This window comes from Candoia aspera, chromosome 2 (genome assembly GCF_035149785.1).
Source record: "Candoia aspera isolate rCanAsp1 chromosome 2, rCanAsp1.hap2, whole genome shotgun sequence".
Taxonomy (NCBI): domain Eukaryota; kingdom Metazoa; phylum Chordata; class Lepidosauria; order Squamata; family Boidae; genus Candoia; species Candoia aspera.
In genome coordinates this window covers 172453690-172476033 of record NC_086154.1, presented here as the reverse complement: position 1 = coordinate 172476033, position 22344 = coordinate 172453690, and the positions used below count along the sequence as shown (strand labels likewise).

Below are 22344 nucleotides of genomic sequence, written 5' to 3'. Positions count from 1 at the left end.
AGCCTGACGTCATTTTTAAACATTAGGAATAACTTCTCTAGAGCTTTTACAGAAAATGACAAATGATACAGCAAGTTCTTAACTATTGAAGGATTTTCTATGACAAGTGACTGGAACAATGGTCAACCATTCTATCACTACATACTCCAGTACTACATGGCCGTACTTGTTGGACCTGTAAAATGTTGGCTTGTTATCAAACATATGTTCAGACCAACTGAGTGCAATTCTGTGTTGGTCTTTGGTTGTTTGCAAGGAGCAAGCCACTAAGTTACTATGGTAACAAATCACTTTGGCAGAGTCAGAAGGTCATACTTAAGTATCCTCAGGTCTGGGTGTGAAAAGGATGACCATATAAGGAAAAGCTGCTGTTTAGGGAACTTGCCTGAAGGAAGCTTGCCTGGACTTGTTTAGTTTCTTTTTTGCTGCCTTCCTTTCCAGTCCTACTCAGAGCACGTGTGCATGTGTATGAGCTTGTAAAATATGAGCTTGTAAAGCTTTTGTGCCTATCTAGGGATCTGGATATGAAACTGTTTATGTTTTTATGCTTTCTGTAAATACATTTATTTTTATAGAAATGCCTGGTGTGTGTTTTTTCTGATCTTTCAGGCCAAACGCTTTCCAGCACTCTGCCACATTCTGGAGTTCAAGTCCACACATCTTAAAATTGCTGAAGTTGAGAAACACTGATTTAAATGAAATTCAAGCTTTTCTTTAAGTCTTGCATCCCATTCTCCCAAAGTGGAACCTAGTAGCAGACACTCTCAAGGATTGTGTTTCCCCTGCAATAGATAATACGCATTTTGTATATCAATAACAGTACGACTTTGATGAGAAAACGTCTGCTCATCAGACATCCACTTCACTATGTAAAGGAGAGACACAACTATTTTGAATAATATGAATACTGGTCAAGGTACCTTTAAAAGTTTTTTTTAATGAACTCTAAGTTTCTAAAAGTATATTACGTTGGAACAAACATGTTCCACACAATCCAATAAAGACTGTGGATTCAGGAAGTCATGAAGTTCAGAATCTCCCAGTTTCTGCTTTTCCCACCAGACCTAGCAGGAAGGGCACGCTCCGGGTCCCTTCCATTAAACCATGGCATCTTGTTGCCTTGTGGAGCAGCATCCCTCTGGAGATCCAGATGGCCCTGACCCTGTTAGCCTTTCATAAGGTTCTGAAGACCTGGCTGTTTCCCAAGTTTTTGGGCCAGGAAGTTAGTCAAGTTCTGTTGTTGATGTAATCTTATTATTGGAATGTATCTTTTACCTTCAGCATTATGGGCTGTTGTTTTTAACTGCTGGATTTTTTAACCACCCAGAGTCAGCTGTTGTGAAATGGGAGGCCATATAAATTATTTAAATACTTAAAAAGAAAAGTACATAGACCATAATAATCTGGCCCACTGTTAGGTACTCTTGATTCCATGAAGGTTCAGGAGGATTTTGGACATCTCAGTGTAGGACTGAGAATTTTGTGTGTAATTAAAGATAAATACATAGTGCATTCTTTGTGTATTTCATATGTGCATTTTTCTCATCTATGCCAAAATATTCATTTCTAATGTGCTAAAATCAGCAGGGGAATGCCATTCAAAATATTTCTTCTTATCAATATTGCCCTTCACATTCAGCCTCTAGAAAAGCCCTATAGCCAACTCTTTGCTTACCAGATCTACCATGAGTTTACTAGTCTCTCAACATCCTCCAGTCAGAATAAAGTGCAACATAATGGCTCAGGATGGTGAATAAAACTGAAGCTAGATGCAACGTGATGGTTGCTGTTTGGGATGCAGGAATCATTGTAATTGAGATATGTATTTTTGGAATTTATTTCATCCCACTGTATTATAGGCAAGCCTTGCCCAACCATACAGCCTGTGAAATGATGGGATTTATAATCTGGAGGGCACCAGATTTTGGAAATTTGCTCTAAACCACTTTTTTCCTAACACAGTGTCTCCAGATGTTTTGTGGCTACAACATCCAAGGTTATGCAACTAGCGACAGCCACACCGGTTGAGACGTCTAGGTTGTATTCTCACTATGTCTTGAGGACACTAGGTTGGGCAAACAGTGTTGTTCAGGGGGAAAAAAAAGCACACTCAGCCAGTGGTGGGGTGCTCCCATAGTCGGTGAGGAGAAAACAAGGGAAAAGTCAGCTGAGTTTACAGTGTGTTTGGAATAATTTGCAAATCAAACAGATTATGGTATGGCAGGGTTCAAAGAAACAAAGTCAGTTAGAAAAACATCTCTCCTGTGATTTCCTGTTTCTTTGAGGAAATGGATAATCCCTCCCATTCTCTGTTACAATAGCTTGGAGAGTCATCAAATATTAACCCCAAAGAATTACATTTAAATTTCTTTTACATATGGTTTACCAAAAACAGAATTGTAGCACAGTTATGCTTCAAACCAGTGTTTCTCAACATAGGCTACTTGAAGACATGTGGACTTTAATTCCCAGAATTAAACTAAACTAAACTAAACTAAACTAAACTAAACTAAACTAAACTAAACTAAACTAAACTAAACTAAACTAAACTAAACTAAACTAAACTAAACTAAACTAAACTAAACTAAACTAAACTAAACTAAACTAAACTAAACTAAACTAAATTCTGGGAGTTGAAGTCCACATGTCTTCAAGTGGCCAGGGTTGAGAACCATTGCTTCAAACAGTAGTATTGAATTCACGTGAAATATGACAAATGATGTTTAGTGAAATCTCTGTTGCTTCTCAGGAATTGTACTATGAATGACCCTCAGAATACCACCAGGCCAGCAAAGAAACATCTGCTTGTTCTCCTTCTATGTTGTCCTTCAGATATAGTTGAGTGCAATTTCCATCCATGATGCCTTCCAGCTTTGTTTAAATTTCACCCCCCATCAGCATTATAAATAGGGGTGATGGGGTTACAGTCAAGCACATCTGCAGCTTACCTGGTTGAGGAAGGTGGCACGATAGAGAGGCAGACAGAAATAAACAGTTAATATTATTGATAGCTTCCCTAGACTGATCAGTGATCTATTCATTTATTACTTGCAAAACTAACAGCACACGTATAATGGATCTTTTTACAAAAGGTTTAGGAATGCTGACAAATAGTTGTGAGAGTTTGAGCTGAAGATTCTCTTCTGATACATCTTGACCTGTTTTATTCCTTCTTTAAATGAAACAAAAACCTATTGCATGTAAAGGACCAGGAATCTGAGCCAGTGCTTTGAAGTGTGAATCTGCTGTTTTTCCTAGAGACACGTACAACAGCAGATAACCAAGGGTTCCTTGGCAGAAAAATCAGTGTGGAAAGGATTATCTGAGGAACATTTGACAGGCAATAGGGTTACACAGCTTTCTCCAATCTACTGGCCTCCAAAAAAGGTTGAGCTGGAACTCCGTAGGTTTTGCCAGCTGTGGATAACAGGAGTCAGTCTACACATCCGAAGGGCTGGCTTAATACATTTTAAAGTGATGAGAATACTTCTCTTTTGGCTTGAGATGAAAGCTGATGTTCTATAACCTGTTGCCAATGTGTGATTTGACTATCATCTTAAAAAGGAACATGCAACATGTGGATCATCACCAATGATCAAACATCTGCTATCAATGGTTGTAAGAATAATCCTGCTGTTCCAAATACACAGAGGATTATGAACACCCACAGAAATACTCTATCGATTACCATGGCGACGTATTTCCAATCATCTTCTACCTGCAGTGCATAAGAAGATACATATAAACTATTAATAGAGCAGCTTAAACTTGTCCATGTAGTAACCCAATATTCAATTGATACTCTGTTAAAATAACTCTGTGCTTCCTGATATTTTTCAATTCCTTTTTTTTTTAAAGATAAATTTGGAATCTTCATATAGTAAGTGAGTTTATTGTCGTAACCAGAGATCATAACATAGAATCTTCATATATATTTGTTGTACAGGTATATAATATTTTGGTATCATTTGTAAAGAATTCAGGAAGTCATACTGCTTGCAATCCACATTGTTCTAATTTGTTAATAATTAACTTACAGAACATCTATTTTCTTTTAGGCAAGTATTAGATTTTTTTCTCCCTACAAACATTTCATTGGTAAGAAATACAAAGCCTTCCATAATTACTAAGCTACAAGTCCCACCATCCTTCACTTTAGGTCATGCTGCTGACAAGATCTGTTTGGTGCTAATTCAACAACATACAGAAGATCGGCAGTTCCCACACTTAGTTTAGACCTCTGTACGTGTGGGCTTAGTTTGGAATTCTAAACAAGACTGGGCATCCTTTACACGCTACAGTAAAGCTTCTGGAAAATTGTCTCTCTGGTATATAAATCACTTTCTTAAAAACATATAGTCAACAATTATTTTCATTGGTGATAGATTTTGACAAAACTAGTCTTGTAGAACCATAAAAGTGAGTAAAAAGTAAAAAAAAGTAAAATATTTTGGTGTCCTAGCTCAACTAGCAAGTCAAACTCATATTCCTTTCCAAAATTGAAATAGCGATAATCCCTCTTCTTAATTCCCATCACACCCCTTTATTCAATAAAGATATAGTGCAGTCAGCATCTCTTTTTCTTTTGGTGAACCAAGGACAGGAAGCCAGATGCTTTCCCTTCTGCACTGGGAAGTTTTCCGCCAAGATTTCTATTTGGTGGAGGCCCTACCCTGTAATTCTCTGGCTCTCTCATGGTTAGTCCAGGCTTAGCTCTAACACTGCAATTTGGATCCTACATACAGTACGTTCTTGGCTACTTTTCAAAATACCATCTATGGTTCTGCACATCAGCACAGACTTTAGGATTCAATAGACCTTCATTGATCAAATACTGTCTTGGGATCAGGGCCTCTGTCTTAGAGCTTCTACAGGTCTATTAGAGTCTTAATGCCAAAGTCAGCAAGACTCCCAACATGAAATATTTATACATTTAAGTAACCAAAGCCATTAGCACAAGTGCTGAAGTTCATTTTAAAAGCTATCATACCCTTTTGTAGATATAAGTGAACATAGTGCCAAAATCAATTTAACTAACAAAATGCCCAGCAAAGGATGTATATGAAGATGCTTGGCTGGTTGTCCCTTTCAACTATCTATCCTTTTCTGTTATTTATTTATTCATTTATTCATTCATTCATTCATTCATTCATTTGATTTCTATAGCCATCCTTCTCAGCAAGTGACTCAGAGCGGCTTACAACAATAAAAACTATAAAACCATTAAAACAATCTCAATTAAAAACAATTAAATTACAAAATAAATATACATGGCCATCAAATAAGCAGTGCATAGATGTTAATATAACCAAGAGATGGGACCATTCACATGCTCGGGGCCCCAGACCCGGCACATAACCAGGTCTTCACAGCCTTACAAAAGGCCAACAGGGTTGGGGACATCCTAATCTCTGTAGGGAGAATGTTCCAAGGGGCAGGCGCTATGGCAGAGAAGGCACGCCTTCTAGTTCCCGCCAACAGACACTTCTTGGCTGATGGGACCCGCAACATACTCAACCTGCCAGATCTAATGGGATGGGTAGAAACAACTGGGAGAAGACGGTCCCTTAGGTAACCCGGTCCCAAGCCATGAAGGGCTTTAAAGGTGACAACCAGTACCTTGAATTGCACCTGGAAGTACATCGGCAACCAGTGCAGCTTCTGTAGCAGCGGTGTTACATGTGTCGAGTATCCAACACCATTTACTACCTGCGCAGCTGCATTCTGCACCAGCTGAAGCTTCCGAATGCTCTTCAAGGGCAGCCCCATGTAGAGCACATTGCAGTAATCCAGATGGGAGGTCACAAGGGCATGAATGACTGTGAGCAGAGCCTCTTGGTCCAGGAATGGGTGCAACTGGCACACAACCCGAAGGTGTGCAAAGGCCCTCCTAGCCATGGCTGCCACCTGTTCTTCCAGCAGGAGCCGTGGGTCTATGAGGACCCCCAGATTGTGCACTGGGTTTGTCTGGGGCAGTGCCACCCCATCCAGGACCAATGGTGGAAAAACCTTGTCACTGGGAAACCCACAAACCCAAAGCCACTCAGTCTTGCTTGGGTTGAGTTGAAGCCCATTGCACCCTATCCAGGCCCTTACAGCCTCCAGGCACTGGGACAGGACATCCATGGCATCACTCAGGCAGCCAGGGGTGGAGATATAAAGTGGGGTATCATCAGCATATTGATGGTATCTCACCCCAAAATGTTGGATCACCTCCCCCAGCGGCCTCATGTAGGTTTTAAATAGAAGAGGGGAGGGAATCGAGCCCTGAGGCACCCCGCAAAGTAGGGGACATGGGCTGGACGTTTCCCCCATCAACACTGACTGGAACTGACCCCGGAGGAAGGAGGAGAACCAGCAGAACACTGTGTGGCCTACCCCCAATCCTGAAGCCAGTCCAGAAGAATACCATGATCGATGGTATTGAAGGCTGCTGAGAGGTCAAGAAGAGCGAGGATGGTCACACTGGCCCCATCTTGCTCCTGCCAGAGGTCATCTAAGAGTGTGATCAATGTTGTCTTCATCCCGTATCCCAGCCTGAACCCTGACTGAAAAGGGTCCAGATAATCCGCTTCATCCAGGGTCCTCTGCAACTGCCACGCGACCACTCTCTCCACAACCTTCCCTAGGAAGGGGAGGTTGGAGACTGGATGAAAACTATCCAGGCTGGTTGGGTCAAGCGATGGCCCCTTAAGGAGAGGACATACCACCGCCTCCTTAAGAGCCGATGGCACCACCCCCTCTCTCAAGGAATTGTTAAGTACCGCCCAGACCCAATCATGTGCTTCCTTCCGGGCAGCCTTGACCAACCAGGAGGGGCATGGATCTAATACAGAGGTGGCCGAACTAGCAGCTGCAAGGGCCCTGTCCACTTCCTCAGGTGCAACCGGATCAAGCTCCCCCCAGATAACTGTGCCGAACTTTGCCCCTGTAGTCTCCTCTGGCATTGCCTTAAAGTTGGAGTCCAATGTAGAGCGAATGCGAGTGACCTTATCTGCCAGATACGCAGCATATTCCTCACAGCAACCCTGCAGGTGAAACCCAGTATTACTCCCTCTGAGGAGGGACCGGGTCACCTGAAATAGGGCCTCTGGGCAACAATCTGTGGATGCAATAAGAGCGGAGAAATAACCACGTTTCGCCACCCTTACCACCAGGAGGTAGGCTCTAATAGCGGCTCTAGCTCATGTCAGATCGTCTTCGCTCCCTGTCTTCCGCCAGCGGTGCTCCAGGTGTCTCTTAGCCCTCTTAAGCCTCCTCAGCTTTTCCGTAAACCACGGGGAGCCTTGGGAGCCATGGGCACGGAGAGGCCACTCAGACGTGATCTGATCCAAGGCTATGGCCACTCTCTCATTCCACTCAGCCACCTAGGCCTCGGTCGGACTGTGTAACAGACTTCCCGGAACAACTCCAAGCTCCCTCTGAAACCCTACATCATTCGCTTGGGGTGGGCCAATGCCTCCCTGCGGAACGGGGGTGGCACCAGAGAATTGGAGGGTCAACAGGAAGTGGTCTGACTATGACAGGGGAGAAACCAAGATCTCCCCCAATTTCAGAGCACTCTGCCACTGCTCTGACAGAAAAACCAGGTTAGGCGAATGATCACCATTATGCGTTGGGCCCTGGATTACTTGGGCAGGCCCATGGCTGTCATGGTAACCATGAACTCCCAAGCTACCTCTGCTCCCACCCCCAAGGAAGGCAGGTTGAAATCCCCCAACACCATAAGCCTGGGGAGCTCCACCACCAACCCGGCTACGGAGTCAAGCTGCTCAGGCAGGGAGGTTGCTATGCAGCAAGGAGGCTGGTACAATAGCAACAGTCCCAACTGATCCCTAGAGCCCAACTTAACAAACAGGGTCTTGCACCCAGCAATCTGAGCAGCAGTGCCCCTGGATGCCTCCCAAGTATCTCAGATGACTACTGCCACCCCACCACCCCTACCCTGGGGTCTTGGCTGGTGCCACGCCCAGAAACCAGCTGGGCATATCTCAGAGAAGGGAACTCCCCTCTCCTCTCCCAGCCAGGTCTCCATAATACAAGCCAGGTCAGCTTTCTCATCCACAATCAAATCATGGATGAGGGTGGCTTTATTACAAACCGACCTGGCATTCAGCAGCAGCAGTTCTTGATTAGCCTTCCCCAACCTGATGTCCCGGACTTCAGCTACTGTACTTGTTCTCTTATTTACTGCTAGGAATTCTAAGGTCAACAAATCTGGAGGGCATCTGGGAAAGCTGTTCTCAAGTTAGAGATCTGCATTGCTGGGCACCTGTCAAATCCCACTGTTGAGTAGGAGGCCAATGTCAACCCCTGGAACCACTTGTCCTTCTTGCTCCTTCTTGCACTGTTGCCTGTTTATCTGTCCGCTTGAAGAGAATGGACAATGAAAGGAAGAAGGAGCAAGAGCCTTCGTAGAGCCTTTGTTATACTTTGGCACCCCGAAAAGGAAGCATGGCATGACTCTGCAGTGAAAAGACTAGTAAGGAGATATAAGCACCCAGAGCATGATTCCACTTCAATATTTTGTCTAAGGACTCTCATGCTGTTTCCTGGGTGCTACGAATGCAGTTTTCCTTTTCTTTGTGTTAGTTGCATTAATTGCTGGACCCACAAACAGATGTTAGATGATGCTAGAGGTTAGTAGAATGGTTGTTAATTCACAGGACATTGATTTCATCCCTTCTTCCCTCAATCAGAGCATTTTATAGAGTCTACGGACAGGTGAAGCACTGCAAACTCCCCAGATTTCAGGCAAAAAGTAGTATCTCACTTGCCAGCACTGGTATAAAAGGTAGAAAGGAAGAGAAGGTAGCAAGACTGTCAGAAGTGTGGAATATTATTATGTAATAATATTACATGATTCACTGTTATTTTCATAGAAAGGAGGGAAGAGGAAAGAGAAAAGATGATACTGGATACAGTAAGCCAACCCATGAAATGTGAGCAAAAGGGAGTTTTTAAACTCACTTATGTGAGAATCTACTTCCCAGCTTTAATGGCAATGCTGGAGGTATGGACAGATTATTGTTTGTCAGCTGGGCAAGCCAATCTTAGCATCCTGCAAAGGAGAGGAAAATTTTGCTATATTTCTGCACCTGGTCTGACAATAGCTACATGAACTGATGTGCAGAAACAGCCCAACTGTTCAGGAAACAAAGATGGTAACAGCTCCAGCATCTATGAGAAGGGGTAGTTATCAACCTAGGATTTACTGTAATGTTACCATGTAAAGAAGAGGAAAAGGCCAGGTAGGGAAAAAGCAAGTTGTTATGTCATTTTTAGATCATTTTTCTTATGCTGAACTTCAGCAACTATCATTCTTAGGCAGCATTGCCTTGCTGGCTGATACTTATGAAAGTAGAGATCCAACACACCTATTCTAGGTGACAAGAGTTTGGGGTATTAGCCTGCTCAGAGACAGGATGGTTGAAGGAAAATAAAGGATGACCTGTACTACTTGGCCCATGTGTATCTTAGAGCAACAAGATGAAAAGAGTCTTTCCTCATGTTGGGGGTGCTCTCATCTACCAACCTTTCTATTCTCTGAGAGTCATTGGCCACTTCTGTTGAGACTGCAGGGAACCTTCTTCACACAACAACCTCAAGAGTCATTACTTGATTTACATTACAGCAACCATTCAAGAATCTTGTTAAGATAGTATTCCAGATATGCTGTTGTATGCATTGTATAGAACAGTGTTTCTCAACCTTGGCAACTTTAAGATGTGTGGACTGCAACTGCCACAATTCCCCAGCCAGCCATGCTGGTTGGGGAATTGTGGGAGTTGAAGTCCACACATCTTAAAGTTGCCAAGGTTGAGAAACATTGATGTAATCTGTGAACAAGTAATAATGATGTTAGAAGGCCATAAAACTATTAAACGAACAAACAAGTTGGCTGGGGAATTGTGGGAGTTGCAGTCCACACATCTTAAGGTTGCCAAGGTTGAGAAACACTGGTGTTCTGTGGAAGCTTCAGAATGACATAAACATGGAATGCTTCCATACTACATATGCAAGATAGATGGGAGATGATAAACAGAAGAGAGAAATATGCCTGCTTTTTTAAAAAAAATAGGGGCACTAATAAATCACTGAACTTCTTAAATATTGAAGGCCAGTATTTTATCACTCTGAACCTCAGCAGAGCCAAGCCTCTGCCACTGAAGAGCTGGGGAAATAACCGGTCATCAGGATTACTGGTAGAGCATGTTGGTGGAGATGAGTCATCTAGATCCTGGCCCTCTCAAGGAGGCCTGTTCTGGTAAGAGGCCTTCAGTGGTTTTCCCACCATCTCAGTGAACACAGCATAACACTTCAGGATCCCTAACATGTCAGAATGACTTATTGGCATGGATGTTTGAAAGTTGGGGATGGGGATGTGCATAGCTCTCCTCTTGTATACTTGCACAACGCTTAGAACTCTTCATACAGTATGTTAGTGCTTATAGACTGATGATGAGCACTAGGGTGTTACTCTGGGCTGACATGGAAATTCCCTGGGTTCTCTGTCAAGCTACAAAATTTTAAAAGAATATGATTAGCACGGCATTATCCTATGTCAGGCTGCCTATAGTTAGATCAGAGCTATGATTTCCCCCCTCCCTTAAAACTGGAATGTAGAATTAGTTAGGTTTCCCTTCCCTACAACTGAGTTCACCCTGCCATCAACTATTTGATGATCAGCACTAAGCAGTATGAGAGACAGTCATGTCCACTATCATGGCTTAATGGTAGAGGACATGTTTTGCACACAGAAGGCTTCATGTTTAAGACCCAGCAATCTCCAGTAGAAAGTTTCTTTTTTCTAAGGTTCTGGAGAGCTTCTGCTGATCAGCTAGCCCTCACTCAAGGCAATCCCTGAAGTTGTGCCTCTGGTAATTGAGACACAGCTAGCATGAAGTGCCTTTTGTCCTGTCTGTTGCACTTACTGGTGCTGGAGGAAACAGAAGGCTGGAGCAGAATGTTCTACCAACTTCACTTCATCTAGCAGGATGTAATCATTCAGACGCTGCATGAAGAGCTCCATTAGGCAGGCTTTTATTCATGCCAGAAGTGCTGCATCATTGCACCTCTGCAGCTCTCAGGTGCAGTTTTTTCAACTAACTAGGTTTTAATTTTCTGCCACATTTGGTGAAATGCCCCCAATTACTGAAGCATTTGGAGCTAGGAATCATTAAATCTTGTTCTCCAGAGCTCTTACCTCTTTGGTTTCATTCCGGCTCCTCATGTTTTCTGCAATGAACTGAACACTGTTAATGACTTGCTTAACCTCTGGGGAATACTCTATTGGTTCAGCCTCCCATTTTGCAGATTGGCGACTCGGCCTCCTTTGCTTCCTCACCGCCAGGTCCTTGGAGTTGTCACAGTGGCAGCAGCAGTGCTCAGTGGAGACTTTCACTTCTCCAAGCTCATCAGCCTGGGGCTTGCTGGATTTAGTGGCACTTCCTTTCAGAGGTTTAGGGGGTTGGGAGTCAACATGTTTCTGTAAGGGTCTCTTCATCATCAGAAACTTGGGCAGAAGACCGAGGAAGACAGTTTTGACCCAGTTGGGCATTGTGTGCATAGCTGGAGTCCGGTAATGGATATTCAGTACAAACACTGTTACCACAATCGAGAGTGTCACAAATATCATGGTGAACAGCAGGTATTCTCCCACTAGTGGAATTACCAAAGACGTTGAGGGAATTGTCTCTGTGATTACCAGCAGGAAAACAGTCAGTGAAAGTAGGACAGAGATGCAAAGTGTTACTTTCTCTCCACAATCAGAGGGAAGGTAAAAAACTAATACAGTCAGGAATGAAATGAACAGGCAAGGTATAATCAGATTAATGGTGTAAAACATGGGGAGCCTTCGGATATAAAAAGAGTAGGTTATATCAGTGTAGATTTCCTCACAGCAGTTGTACTTTATGTCATGTTTATAGCCAGAAGCATCAACTATTTCCCATTCACTGTTCTCCCAAAGGTCTTTCATATCTACTTTGGAACCAATAATTAAAAGATCAATCTTGGCTTTGTCATATGTCCATGATCCAAATTTTAGGGAGCAGTTCTGGTGGTCAAAGGGGAAGAAGGTAATATCCATGGGGCAGGAACTTTTAAAAATGGCAGGTGGTGTCCATGTGATGGTGCCATCATATCTGAGAAGAGCCTTGGTCCGTCCTTCAACCTGGAAATCTCCAACAGCACTGCAGATGCAAGCACAAGGCAATCTTAAGTTATATTGCACAACACTAACACAAAAGAAACATGTTAATATGATTAAACATGATGAGGAATGTTCATACTTATTGTATAGCACAATATCAGGTTTCCAAATTTTATCTGCTGGCACACGGATAAATTCAATCCCATCATATTCCACTGGGTTCCACTGCAATTTATAATCATTCCAGATCTAAAAAGAGAAATAATATGTATTCAATCCTATGATATCCCGTACCTATAAAGTAATTCTCATACCGAGGATGCTGTTGGAATTGCCTTCCAGGTATTGCAATGGCATAGCCATCATGACCAGTGGTAAGCGATATTGGCAGCCAAGGTTCAACAACCTCAGGAGTGCTACAATTCCTCCGCTCCTGAATTATTTGAACAATAGTACTTCCCATATCCCAAACTTCTTGGACTGATGAGATTGGGAATGAATATTGAGTTAATAACTCCCCTTCTTTTGTTTTTTCTTCTGTAATAGACAGCTAAAAGTATAATAAACCCTCCATTTACAGACTTCAGTTTAGCAGAATTTGGAGTTAATGGATCAACCCTCCTGGATCGTGGAGTTGTGATGCCTCCATTACTGTCTTTGCTGCCTCCGGAAGTTGTTCTGGCTTCTTGCTCAGCCTGATTTGTTAACCTGGGTGATGGTTTTGACCTCAGTGCTCCCAGGGTTTGATCCTCAATCTCTTGCCTGCAGCTCATTTTTAGTTGCATTTATGGTTACTGGAATCACTTTCAACCACAGCACTGCCCCTCAAACACCCATGGCTTGTGCTGCCTCTTTTCCCTGGCTGTGACTTTTGGTTCTCATCTCATTCATCACTGAATGGACATTTGGCTTTAATGGACACCCATTTCCCTTATTCATCCCTTAAATCAAGGGCTTAATGTATTTAGGTAGAAATCAATGAGTTTTTGAAGTACTACCTGTGCTTTTACTATGAATATACTGAGCACCCAAACATCTCTAGATAGATAACTGCTTTTTTCCATCCAAATCTCTTCTGAATCCCAGTACTCATTGTAATCTCATCTCTAAGATCAGTATGTCAGTAAAGACTGAGACATACACAGGCACACTGATGCACAAAGATTTGCTTACATGTCGCAGCCAGAGATTTGTCTCCATGATCTGATTGACTTCATCCTAGGGACAGAAGGAGGCAAACACTTTACATCTACAGATAGGCTATATGGTTAACAGCAGGATAAAACCTCATTCTAGTTAGTCTAAATAACTTTAAAAAGAGCTTGGGCCCACTTATGGAGAATCACTGCCTTCAGATCATGGCTGTGAATGTTTGTGAATATTTTACTTACAGTTATTGAAACCAAGATGCTGACTGAGGTATTCATGAATATTAAGATAGATGCAGATAACTGTTGGTAATGCATATTCAAAAGTTACAGCCACATAAAGAGGATTGGTTCCATCCTCTATACACCAGATCTCTAGTGGAGATGATTGAGCAGGATCCAGGATTACTCCAAGGGGTAGCAGTAGGAGCATCCATGGGGGTAGGTTCAAAAAAGTCCAGTTGGCAGTCAGTGCAACACATGTAAATAAGGGGTAAAGCTTTGGTTGCATGGGTGCAGGCCCCTGGGTGGCATGCCTTCTCCTCACTCAACTTTTTCCTGCTATTCTACTCCTTTCCTAGCTATCAGTCACAAAATATTTCTATTCAACACAATTGTGTTTGCACCCCAATCATGCACTTTGCTACTTTTTACACCCCAAACTAGTTCATCTGAAGTTGTCCATAGAGGTATCTATATAACTCCAAGATCAGGATGACCATCATCTTGTTAACATTTAGAAACTCTGTAAAGCAGTGTTTCTCAACCTTGGAAGCTTTAAGAAGGGTGGACATCAACTCCCAGAATTCATGCTGGCTGGGGAATTCTGAGAGTTGATGTCCACCCTTCTTAAAGTTGCCAAGGTTGAGAAACAATGCTGTAAAGACAATGCTCTTCTGCAGAGACTTTTTGGAGAATCCCAAAGAGGTGGACAGCAGTGGTGAGATTTGAAGTGTGGTTTCAACTAATTATTCTTTTATGTTTTTATAATTGTAAGGGACCTAGAGTCTTGAGAATAGATGTCATGTAAATGATGGACTGTTCAAACAAATAAATACAGGATTTGGGCCCAGATGTCATGTCCCCCGTTGCAATGTATACATACATCACAATGGGGAACATGCCTTTCCGATGAAGGGGAAGGGGAAGGAAGGAATCAGTGCTAATCCTGTAAACACTGAAAGACAAAAACAAATAAAGGACAAAGGAGCATACCTTTGTCCTGACACAGGAAGCCATCATCCTATCTCCCTGACATCTCTGCATTACCACGGGGGACACACCTGCTCCGGACACAGGAAGAGGACAGAGGCAATCAGCACTAATCCCCCTGATCGCCCATCGAGACTCCGGAATCGCCCCCTGATCGCCCATCAAGACTCCGGGTTCACCTTCGGGCAAGACTTGGGGACAATGGGGGGTGGAGAAGGATCAGGTCCGCACCGCGGGTATTTACCGGCTACCTCGCACGCCATGTGCTCATTCCCGTCTTTCTCTGTGTATGCATTCTATTCCCAATAAACCAGAAATCCTTAGCCTGGCTAGTGCGTCTGTGTTTTATTGGAGTAAGGGCAACCATCACACCAGAGGTTTGTTTTCAAAAAAGCATGATGGAAAAAACCAACGCTGGCAGGTACAAAGAGAGCCGTTTCAAATGCGCTCTAATACCCACATACAATGAAGCTTTAATATCAATGCTGCTCATTCAAAGGGAATTCCAAGATCATAATAATCTCAAGCTCTGCAGGAGCTCAGAATATAGAGGCTTTTCTAATTGTTTCGTTAATGACAGCAGCTTCTGATTAATGAAAAACCTCCTGAGCAAGTAAAAGCATATACCAAAGAAGCGTGACTTGATAAGAATATTGAGCTTCTGAATACTGTGATTTAGCTGTCCTGACAAGAAGGAAGCTGAACTCTGTTCCTTCAGTGCTCTCTTGATACCCAGTAATTTGAGGTCTACAGCCCCTGTAGGCGGCTGGCCTGCTAGTCAGAGAAATCCAGAAAAAACACAGCAATGTTAGTATTTGCAGAGCGTCTATTTTGTGCTGAACAACCTTTCCCTATGACAAACTATGCTGGAAAGGCAACAAATAATCTGGGAGCTGCTAAGGAAGTCTTACTGCAGAGAACATCCTGAATGATCTGCTTAGAGCAGGCTTTCTCATCCTTGGCAACTTTAAGATGTGTGGACTTCAGCTCTGGCTGGGGAATTCTGGGAGTTGAAGTCTACACATCTTAAAGTTGCCAAGGATGAGAAACACTGGCTTAGGGAGAGGAAGAGCTGCATAAACCAATCCTGAGTAAGCTCTCCAACAAGACACCTAAAGATCTTCAAGGCCTAGAAACCAGACCCTGTAGGTGATGTCTATCGATTAGACACCTTCTCCTCTTTAGTCCCTGCTAATTTGCTATATTTAATCATTTGCAAGGAATAATCCTTACTTTTCCTGATATACAGTATTTACAGCTGCAGCCTATGGTGGGCTTTATATAAAATGACAAGGCCTTTCCACCTCTATTTTAGGGAAGGTACACAGCCTTTCTCAGCAAAGGTGGTTTAAATGCCCAAATGCTGTACCCTGTTGTAGATCCCTGCTCTACTATAGAGTTCCATACATGCCTAGGGTCCCTATTTTCTCTGTTTTCATAGGAATTTCTCCATTACAGACATGGAAAAGCATCACCAGCCTTGTGGGGGAAATCTACAAGCACTATTCCCTGAAGGGATCACACCTGGTGAAGACTCTCTTTGTCAGTGACTGAAATGCTAAATGGTGCAGCCCTGCAAACAGCCTTACCACATTTGCAAGCTGGGTAATTGCCACTTCAAAATGCACCTTCACAGGATTGGACACATTTTCCACAGGTCTGATGTACTGATTGTAACGAGAGAACAATTTGCGAAATAGTCTTTCTTCAGATTTACATGCCAAACCACCTGTATAGGAGAAGGAAATAAGAACAATAATTTGTTTTTCAAGGTGAGGTGAGGACACTAGCTGTGGATATGCTCTCTGGGATTATGGAAGTTGGTCCAAAACACCTGGAGGACATGGAGTGGGGAAAGGTTGATTTAAATTGCATAAAACCCAATTATTCAGCTGTTTGTAAATGTATGATACAACTGCATTTGGTTTGCTAAATTAATGTCTACGGAGTCAATGAATTGATTTGCAGCAAAAAAAAAAAAAAGCAGTAGGACCATATATGTCAGGCAGATCCCATGCTGAACAAATGGCAACTGAGTTGATCATGGATTCATACCACAAATATGGATGGCAGACTGAAAAAATAGCTTGACAAGCACTTGCATATTGGTTAGATGAAAAACAATCATATGACTTGCATCTGTGTCTAAACAGAGAGGTAGTGTACAATTCATTTGGCACGTTGCACTCCTCCATGCTTCCATAATCCATTGCCTTAATTTATTTATTCGATTTCTATAGCTGCCCATCTCAGCAAGTGAAGCGAGTCAAAGCCCAAAGTCTCCAGAGCAGCCTTTCTCAACCTTTTGACCCTGGAGGAACCCTTGACATATTTTTCAGGCCTCAGGGAACCCCTGCACATTCAGGCTCAAATATAGGCTGGAAGTTACAAAATTATTATATTTGTTTCATGTACAGGCCTGTATATGTGCATTAACAGTGTTCTAAAACTAAAAATAAAGAATGAAACTTACCTCTTCAATGTGAAGTTGCCTGAATTTGAAATACTTTTTAAAATAAATTGTGATCTCCCAGGGAACCCCTAGGGACCTCTCATGGAACCCAATCTGAGAAACCCTGCATTAGAGGGCACCCTGTTCCTGCAGGCTTGCCATGTGAGCTGGTTAATTCATCCTGTCTTTTCACTGAGCTATGAATTGCTGGTGGGCCCCCCTCCCCACAACTTGCTCCTGGACAAAAATGACCTGCCTACTGAAACCTTCCTTTAATCCCACCTCCTGTCTTTCAGGGAGTTAGTAAATTGGAAGAACTTCATTGTTATGATGTCCCTTTTCTAGAACAAACTCATAGAGGATCTTTCCATCACTCCTCCTCTTACATATTTCCCTAGGCTTGATTTCATGTTTTATGGCACATCTAAATCAAAACAAAACCACTGTATTATAATCTCAGTCTCTGTCTCCCTCCTTCTCAGTATGTATATTGCAGAGCTGCCAAGCAGTGTGGAGATAGCTGTGGAACTAAATGCAAATGGCCTTTGGGAGGATGGATTTGAGGGTGCTATCCAACATCAGGTTTGAAGGGAGACATAGGCCTTCCCTTCAGTATAAAAAACTGTTCCAAATAAGCAAGGACCTTTTTCCCTACTTGCACTTGGTATATGCAATCATGGTACAAGCAATATTTTGTTATCCGTTGTCTCAGTGATGATGTTCTCATCTCATCCATGCATCAGATGGCCTTAAGTTGTCCTCAGCTGTGTCTCTGTTGATGTAGAGCTCTCCGCCCAACTTTACAGTTGCAAAATGGATAATGCTTGCAAAGACCGATGATCAGTTGTGGGTGGGATCATTAGAGCAGGGCTTATCGGCTATTTCAGGCAAGCCCCACCCCACCCCTTGGGCCCTAGTCAGCCTCCACTTCTCATAGAGTTGAACAGAGCAGTGCCGTGGCAGTGGTCTGTTAGAACCGTGCGATGGCAATGCGCAAGTGTTTTTACCCTACAGCCCTTCTGAGTTTAGCCCAAGGTTGAACTAGTGAAAAGAGAAATGATGGGATCGTTCCATCCCATTGTCTCCTGAACAGAACCCAGAGGTACTCTGGAAGTTGGCATATGTTGCCTATAGAAAGGAAGTAAAAGAAGGGAGAGAAGTCCTAAATTAAGGCATATCTAGGTTTACTGTTTAAGCTGCTCTATGCATGTGTGAGAACAAACTTAAAGCATAAAAATGCACATACATGCAGTTTTTTTAAAAAAATAATTTCTTACTGCTCTGTTTCCAAGCCTTTTCTTACCTTCCCTTACCATGAGTTCTGTCACTGCACAAGTGATACAACTCTTGCTTTGTAAACAGAGATTTGCTGGTTTTGAAACCCAGAAGAATTGTTTTTAATTATTTAATTACTTTTTTCTTCTTTCTCTGACCTTCCTACTTTTCCCTGTGCTTTAAAAAACAGCAACAGCAAACTCCAGGGTGCATCATTTTATCATTTTCCCAGTCACTTGAAGTAGAAGGGTTTTACTCGTAGCCCCAAATAGCCCATCTTTTACACAACAAAGCAGTGGGAGTAAGCCCTTAATGTTCTGCTTGTGAATTAGCTCCCTGCGACCAGAGATTTTTTAAAACTTCATTTAGCTAGTTAAGGCAGAAGAGGGTGGAGGAGGACAGAGGACAGACGGGGATGATAGACAGACTCCTGAAGCCAGACCCATCCCAATCCTGCTTCAGCACTATGACTGGTAGATATTTTTCCTGTTGGCTGGTGATATGCAATACCGGGAAAACAGCAAAACTGAAGAAATCAACCAATTGCAATGCCTATTATGGACTGTGTGTGCAAAATCAGGACAGTACCATTTGGTGGTTTGTTAGAGTAGGCTCAATAGAAGCAGAATAAGGATCAGCAACAGGGGCATTAGATTTAATTCCACTCTTGTTTTCTGCTAGAAAGTATGGGTATGTAGCACTTTAGTTCAGCAGTGGGGAAAAGCAGAAAGGAAAGATAACTAGCCACAGAATAGTTGCATAAAGATTCCAGTCAGATTCTTCTCCTCTCAATAAAGAACTGGAAACTTTGGGGGAAGAGGACGTAAGATTCAATAGATAGACAAGGATGTAGGAAAGAAGGAGCGAGAAAGCTATGCAATAACTATAGGGTATGGCAGTGTTTCTCAACTTTAGCAATTTTAAGGTGTCTGGACCTCAACTCCCAGAATTTCCCAGCCAATTTCATAGAAGGGGAAGATATTGTAAGGTTTGCAAAATAACAAACACACACCTCATGGGGGGAAAAACACAAGGAGATAGATACAGTCCCTCCCCAAAACAGACCTAGTAGGTCTGAGCATGTTTGGTGTTTATGAAATTTTGAATGACTTTTGGGAGAAAGCATCAGGCAAGGGGAATGGCATGAAGTATCCTAGATGAAGGTATGGCTGATTCCAGATGGGGATATGGCAGGGGAGTGACTTCTCCACACTATAACTACAGTAGTTATTCATTCTGTATTGCTTTACGTAGATGACATGCTCAGTATTCATTTCTATTTCCACTAAGTTAGCTTTCCTGGAAATATATGTGCTAAGGCAGTGCTTGAAAAAGTAGGACAACATAAACTGGAAACCCCAGCATGTGATTATCCCCAGCTTTAGCCAACTAGACCTGCTCCTTTACTGTCTAAAAATGGTAGTTGAGAAAGCCATCATATATGTTCACCGTACTCGTGCCTAAGCAGCAAATTCAGGAGCTATCCCTATGCACTTTGTGGTGTGAGGCCAGGAGGGCAGCATTTGCAGTTTCACTTCTGGCCTGACAGGGTTGCCAAATGACTGATTTGGTTTGCTCTTGGGCATCTTACAGAAGCTTGATTGATAGCTGTGTGCTGTCTGTCTTATGAATAGAATATGAAGGCAAATGGATATTGATTTAACAAGATGTAACGGTATGTGGGAATGACCTTGGGAGACGGGGAAAAGCCACAACCAGGGGAACGGTCTGATAAAAGGCAGCTTAGCCCACAACAGGAATGTGGCTGTGGCAAATATCTCAGAAGGGACCCTCCCTAGTTTCTTGGGTGTTGAATTCTAAAAGTGACTGGGGAGAAATGTACTTTCAGACTTGCAAGATTCTGTTAATGTAACCTTACAATAAAGTATATTTAGTTCATCTGGGCGCACTTCCTGCCTGGGCTATCTATCAAGGCTAATATCAATCTTGGAAGTCTGAAAGACTTTACAGCCCAAGAAACTAGGGAGGGTCCCTTCTGAGATGTTTGCCATGCCCACATTCGTGATGTGGGCTAAGCTGCCTCTTATCTGACTGTTCCTCTGGCTGGGTTCTTCCCTCTGTCTCCCAAGATCATTCCCACATACCATTATACAAGCGTATAACACAGCCTTAGATCTAGAAGAATAAATCCTTCCTATAATCCTCCTGATGTTACTAAACAACCATTCCAACATCTTTTATCACTGGCTATGCTGTCTAAGGTGTAGGGAGCCCCAGTTTATCAAACCCTTATATGAAGGCCTAAAAAGGAAAATGACAATAGAGATATTCATCTCCGTAAATTCCTAATGCCCTCTATACATTCAGACACAACAGCATCAAGTATAACTCTGCAAACTTTTTTTTTCTTCCTAGCATTTTTCCCACAGGTGCAGGGTCTGCTTTTTCAGATCAACCAAATGTTGATCCATTGGTTGTGACAGGAATTAACTGACCAGCTTGTCACTTGAGCCTGACATTGTGGGCTGAGAGAGGGAGTGACTGGCCCAAGGTCTCCCAGCCGGCTTTTGTGCCTAAGACAGGACTAGAACTCTCAGTCTTCTGGTTTCTAGCCCATTGCCTTAGCCACTAGACCAAACGGGCTGTCCTATAGCTCTGCAAACTCTGTGGTCCAAATTTCAAGGGAGATTGCTTTCAATTCTGTGTGTGCATTGGAGGGGGTCAGGTACTTGCCTAGCATTATCATGCCTCCTGTTCAACAGAGTCCAAGGGTTAACAGTAAAAAGCGTCATCTGCTCATTTCTGTATTTTATGCTCCTGATAAAAACTCAAGACAGGGGAAACTTTTCTTCTATCTGTCCTCTGGCAATTCTTGCCAAAGGGACAAGAACTGGAAAAAAAAGTTCCTCAGTCTTCTTCTGGATCAAAGGCTGGACAAGTGACTGATTATAAGCATGAGCTGGAAACAATGTTGCCATTTTTTTACATCCAGCTTGCACATACATTTTTAACAGCTGCCTTATTTGACCAAATTGAACAGGCATTCCTCCTCATCAATTCCCCATCTCAACAAAAAGCTTTTCTGCTTAAAATGTTGTTGTCAGACTCCTTTTAAAGACATAGAAGTGAGGCTCGTAAAATGTTGGCAACCGTAGCTGCAAGAAGGGGCTGTGAGCTTTTTCTTAGCTCTTAAAAAAAAAAGTGTGGGGGGGGACAGCTGTCACATTTTGCTTATCAGGACTGCCAAGGCTTTGGGATCAAACTGTAACACTTTGGTATGGGAGTCTCTTAATCCTTCTGCTCTAATTTCTCCACTCATTCTAATCATTCACAAGGTGGCATTTTCAGCCAGACGTCTCACTGGCTTACTCAGAAGTAAATGCCACTGAATTCCATAGGATTTCTGCCCGAGTCAGTCACTGTCGAAACAGTTCATTCATCAAGTCAGTATGCATTGTAGAACTAGAGGCCAACAGACTAACAGTGCCTCCCAGTATAATACAACTTATTTTGAAATAATTCATAATTTATTATTTTATGACAGTATCTGGTAATATTTTTCTTCATTTAAATTGCAGCAGAGCTAGGAAACCCCACGTATGTCTCTCTTAAGGATAGAAGTCACCTATTTTCCTTTGTTAACAAAACAGCCTTAGCAGTATGTGGGTCATCCTACTTAACAAGATTTCAAATATAAAAGCATACAGAAATCTTTTCTTTCCAGATACATGTAATAGGATTGAATAAACTACATTACAAAGGTCTCACCAGAAAGGGGAGGAGGGGGGGGGAGATGGAGAAAAATAAAATAGAAGGAACTTACCTTGGAGAAGGAAAAGGTTCACATATGCCCATAAATAGAAAGTGAAATAAAGGAGTGCCAACCATTTCTGCAAAAACATTGTCGAAAGAGTAACTGGATGGTTTCTCTCAAGAGGACAAAAGAAATGTGCTTTGAGGAAGAAAAAAAAAAGAAGGGCCAGGAAGCGAATAAGACCCTCAGATCTTCAGTGCTGCAGTGGTTATTTCAATTTTGCATCTAGTGCTGCAGTCCTACCCAGAACAGTGGTTTTCAATAATGTAACATCCTTTAGAGAAGGAAAAAATCTTCCAGAGAGTTTAAGTAGTATCTTGAAGGCAAA

The 22344-nt window shown here is 42.5% G+C and overlaps 1 protein-coding gene across 1 annotated transcript; it reads right to left on the bottom strand.

Moving 5' to 3' along the window:
• Positions 1–3363: 3363 nt before the first annotated feature.
• CHRNA6 (cholinergic receptor nicotinic alpha 6 subunit) lies at positions 3364–22301 on the bottom strand. Its single transcript, XM_063294892.1, has 6 exons — positions 22026–22301; positions 16104–16243; positions 13328–13372; positions 12294–12403; positions 11207–12194; positions 3364–3718 (listed from the first exon to the last, which is right to left on the bottom strand). Exons 1-6 carry the CDS (start codon positions 22102–22104, stop codon positions 3596–3598), a joined length of 1485 nt encoding a protein of 494 aa, XP_063150962.1. The 5' UTR covers positions 22105–22301; the 3' UTR covers positions 3364–3595.
• Between the last annotated feature and the right edge of the window lie 43 nt (positions 22302–22344).

Excerpts from the sequence above, each read along its gene's own strand:
- CHRNA6 (XM_063294892.1), bottom strand. The coding sequence starts at position 22,104 with ATGTTTTTGCAGAAATGGTTGGCACTCCTTTATTTCACTTTCTATTTA. Across the intron at positions 12,195-12,293 it reads GATATTGTGCTATACAATAA|TGCTGTTGGAGATTTCCAGG; the intron begins GTATGAACATTC and ends TTGCATCTGCAG. Across the intron at positions 3,719-11,206 it reads GCCGGAATGAAACCAAAGAG|GTAGAAGATGATTGGAAATA; the intron begins GTAAGAGCTCTG and ends TATGCACTGCAG.